General features: G+C 36.7%; 1 protein-coding gene across 1 annotated transcript; it reads right to left on the reverse strand.

Annotated features, from left to right (window-relative positions):
* Positions 1-3,205: 3,205 nt before the first annotated feature.
* Positions 3,206-4,795, reverse strand: LOC117017858 (plasminogen activator inhibitor 1 RNA-binding protein-like). Its single transcript, XM_033098445.1, has one exon. The coding sequence runs from the start codon at positions 4,700-4,702 to the stop codon at positions 3,542-3,544; it is 1,161 nt and encodes a 386-aa protein (XP_032954336.1). The 5' UTR covers positions 4,703-4,795; the 3' UTR covers positions 3,206-3,541.

Here is a 4,795-nt window from a genome sequence, read left to right on the forward strand (position 1 = left end):
ACCCAAGACTCAATGCTTCTAGCCTAAAAAATCTTAAAAGCAAGCCTGGAATGGATTCAACTGTTTCCAAGTAATTTCACCACATACCAGAATAAAACTCAATAATATTTGTCAGAATACAAAAATATCTAGCACCCAAGAAGATAAAATTCACAATGTCTGGCATTCAACTATAAACTACCAGGCATGGAAAGAACTAGGAAAATGATCTATAGTAAGGGAAAAAATCAACCAATCAAAACTGACCCAGAATTGACATAGATAATAAAATGAATAAACAAGGACATTGCAGCAGTTATTATAATGCCATTACATAGCTGCAAGAGGTTAGAGGAAAGATCAAACATGTTAGATAAATACATGGAAGGTTTTCTAAATTAAACTTTAAGAACTACAATATCCATGATGAAAAATACACTAGATGGAATTAATTAAAGATTAGAAAATGCAGAAGAAAAGACTAGTGAACTTGAAGACATAGCAGTAGAAACTATCCAAAATTTAAAACAAAGAGTAAAAGAACTGAGAAAAATAAGTAGAGCATCAGTGACCTGTGGAATAACTTCAAGTGACCAAATATACAGGCATTTGGAGTCTCTAAAAGAAAGGAAGGAGTCATATGAAAAAATAATGGTCAAAAAATTCCTTAATTTTATAAAAACTATATACCCACAGATCTAAGAAGTTCAATAAACCATAATCACAAAAACATGAAGAAAATCATACCAAAACACATTATAGTCATCACATTTCTTAAATCAACTGATTTAAGAGAAAATATTAAAGGTAGCTAGAGAAAAAAACATACATTATGTACAGTGAAACAAAGATAAAAAAGACAGCAGATTTCCCATTAGAAGAAATGCAAACTAGAAGATACTGGAGCAACATCTTTAAAGGATTGAAAGAAAAAAGTGTCATCATAAAATTCTTTATCTACTAAAAGTATCTTTTTAAAAGAAGGCTAAGTAAAGATTTTTCAGACATTTGAAAGCTGAAAGAATGTATAGCCAGCAGACTTCATTCCAAAAAAAAAAGTTACAGGAAGTCATTCAAGCAAAAGAAAAATGACAGAAGATGGAAATCTAGATCTACAAAAGGAATGTAGTGTCAGCAATGGTAACTTTGTGGGTAAATATTAAAACATTTTTTAATTATTTAAATCTCTTTATAGGATAATAAACAGTTTAAAAGAGAAATAATAACATTTATAAATTAAAATATAAAATTTATAACAAATGTAAAATACAATGTATGAGAACCATATTGCAAAGGCTAGGAGAGGAGAAATGGAATCATACTACTGTAAAGTTCTTATACTATATGTGAAGTGAAATAATATCCCTTGAAGGTGAACTAAGTTAAGTTAAAAATGTATACTATAAGCCCTAAAGCAACCACTGAAACAACACAACAAAGTGCTATAGCTAACAAGCCAGCAAAGGAGATGAAAGTGTGCATACACACACACACACACACACACACACACCAGTTAATCCAAAAGGACAAACAAGAGAAAAAAACATGGGAGAAATAGAAAATAAATAGCATGATGAAATATTTAAATATAACCACATCAATACTCACATTAAATGTAAGTAGTCTAAACATGCTTATTAAAAGTAGAGATTACTTAATTAAATAAAAACTCAAGACCCAACTATATGCTGGCTACAAGAAATCTACTGTAAATATAAAAATTTCACAGCCACTATGGAAAGCAATATGGAAATTCTTCAAAAAATTAAAAATAGAGCTGTAATACAACCCAGAAATTCCATTTCTGGGTATTTATCCAAAGAAAACAAAAATGCTAATTCAAAAGATATATGCACCCCTATGTTCACTGCAGCATTATTTACAATAGCCAAGATATGGAAGCAACCTAGGTGTCCATCGATAGATGAATACATAAAATGTGATATATATATATATATATATATATATATATATATATATATATATATATATAATGGACTATTACTCAAAAATAAAAAAGAATGACAATATGGATGGACCTACAGAGTATTATATTACGTGAAATAAGTCAAAGACAAATACCACATGATTTCACTTATGTATGGAATCTAAAACAAACAAAAAAATGAATAAACAAAACCAAACAGAAACAGACCTGTAGATATAGAAAACCAGCTGATGGTTGCCACAGTGGAGGGAGATGAAGAGATGAGTGAAATTAAAAGAGAGAGTGAGAGAGAAAGGGAAGGAGGGAGAGGAAGAGAGAGGAAACAAGGCAGGGAAGGAGGGAGCGAGGGGAGGAAGGAAGGAAGGAAGGGAGGGAGGGAGGAAGGAAGGAAGGAAGGAAGGAAGGAAGGAAGGAAGGAAGGAAGGAAAGAAAGAAGGAAGAGAAGAGGGAAGAGAAAAGGGAAAGAAGGAAAGATGGAAGGGGAGAGAGAGAGAAGGGAAGGAGGAAAATAGATTTCAGAGCAAAAAATATAGCCAGGTACAAAAGGGGTTATTTCATAACAACAAAGGTATCGCTTCATCTAAGGATATTAATATTTATGCATCATGCTATAGTAGAGCCATTTGTTGGGTATGTAAAAAAAGTAAAGATAATAAAGCGAACAATGTTATAAGAAATTTTCAACAACCACATAGTGAATTTGATTTTTTAAAAGTTGCTCTCAATGGTTAAAAACATACATGTATAAAATTAGTTGCCTGAAATCAGAAATAAATATCAAAAAAATTATAATGATTTTTAACAGAATTTGAGTTTATACTTTGGCCAGCTCTAAAACAGCTTGGATTCCTGCACAAAAAAGAAAAACAATTTAGATGGAAAGATGACCATAGGAAATATTTCAGTTATGGAAATTTGTTAGAAAATCATGAAAAATGCTATAAAAGGTATTTTACAAAAAGTGAAAGATTTTTTCAATTAAGTCTCAAAACAATTGTCCACAGAACGTAAGGCCTTTCTAATAATATCAAAAATGAATGGGCTCAAACACTGAAAATTTGCAGCCACCTTTCTTTTTTTTTTTTTTTTTAAATACACAAAGTAGTTAGTATTCCACACAGCATAAAATTTGACAAAGTTTACATGTCCCAGTTAACCATGTGTGAAAATGCAAAGCAGGTATTAAAACTGATATGTCCAGTATTTAAAACCGGTCGGTAATTGGGGGAACGTCTAAATCCTTAATTAAAAAACACAAATGAAGTGAAAGCTTTAAACTGGTACACACTGTTCACACCTATATTTCAAGTTTGGAAATGCATGTTTGCAAGCAGCAATACAAAATATTCATGAAGAATGCATAATCTCTGAAAATTATGAAAACATCCCTGCTACCAATACATTTCTAAATACAAAACTGACTACCATATTGTTACTTCTGTGTAGCTAGAGAAGTTCATTTTCAAAACAGATAAAATTCAGTCTGTAGGTGTGAAAGGTATGAATGACAGTCTTTTTTTTTTTTTAATTTCTTAGTCGTTTGGGATCCTTAAGCATGCAAAACCTCAGAGAGGAGGGTCCACAAAGGAACCAGGGTTGTTTTATGGCATCCAGTTAAGCCAGAGCTGGGAATGCCTCTGGGTCATCTACATCAGGAGCAGAAGCACTTGACTTGTCAGTCCTGCTGCCACGGTTTGGACGGCCACCACGCCCACGGCCACCTCGTCCTCCCCTGCCACCACGTCCTGGGCGGCCAAGGTCTCCAAAATTGATCTCCAGCTGAGACGTTATATCATTTGCTGGCTTCCGGAAATGATGATCCATAACCGAATCTTCAGCATGAGCCTCTTCACTCTTCGACTTATGAAGAACAAATCCCTTCTTCCATTGCCCATCAGCACCTTCATTTGGTTTTCGGATATTAAATTCTACTTTTGCTCGGTCCTTATTCTGAATAGCCTTCCATTCATCCAAAGTCATTTCTTTTGGACCCTCTTCCTTTACTTCTTCAACTTCATTCTCCTTATTTTCAGTGTCTGCAACTGGATGTTCTTCACCTTCAGGTGTTTCCTCAGTCACATTTGATTGCTCCAAGTCAGTTAATTCATCTTTGACAGTTCCCCAGTTGTGAGATCCGCTACCTCCACGTTTGTCCTCATGCTTCAGGCCAGATCTATCACTTCCACTATGCCTATCAAATTCACGTTTGCCACGAGAATCAAATCCATCTCCTCGGCCCATTCCACGTCCACGGCCTCCTCGACCTCTTCCAAGACCACCACGGCCTCGGATAGGCCGGTCAATAATCGGTCTATCAACTGAAAATTCTCCTCCTTCACCCTTTTCTTCAAGTGGCTTTTCAAATCGTCGTTCACGAGGTGGTCGCCTTTCTGGTCTCCTATCAATTATTTTCCCATCACCCTGAAGTTGCTGATCAGGTCTTCTTCCAACACGTCTTATTCCTTCTTTCTTAAGCGCTACGGGCAGCTGCGTCTCCTCTTTCTTGTCAACCACGCCAACGTTGGGCGGCAACGGGTTCTTGCGATCTTTCTGAGATTCTTTACGCAGCTGTTTGCCTGCCGCATTGGAGTTGGTCTGAGCTGCGGCCTGAGCAGCGCTCTTGGCCCCAGGGCCCCCAACGCCGCCCCCGCCGGCTTCTTTTTTCTTGTTCTCTGCTGCCTTCAACACCTCGAACGGGTCCGATTCGTCGTCAAATAACTGGTCGAATCGGTTGGTGACCACGCAGCCGAAGCCTTCCTGTAAATGCCCAGGCATGATGGTGGCTCGGCGGCGCGTTCCTCCACGGATTGCAGCGGGTGGGGCCAAGCCAAGAGCGCCTGCTTCAGCTCTTCCCACAAGATGGCCGGG

The sequence above is a fragment of the Rhinolophus ferrumequinum genome, chromosome 25, assembly GCF_004115265.2.
Source record: "Rhinolophus ferrumequinum isolate MPI-CBG mRhiFer1 chromosome 25, mRhiFer1_v1.p, whole genome shotgun sequence".
Lineage (NCBI taxonomy): Eukaryota > Metazoa > Chordata > Mammalia > Chiroptera > Rhinolophidae > Rhinolophus > Rhinolophus ferrumequinum.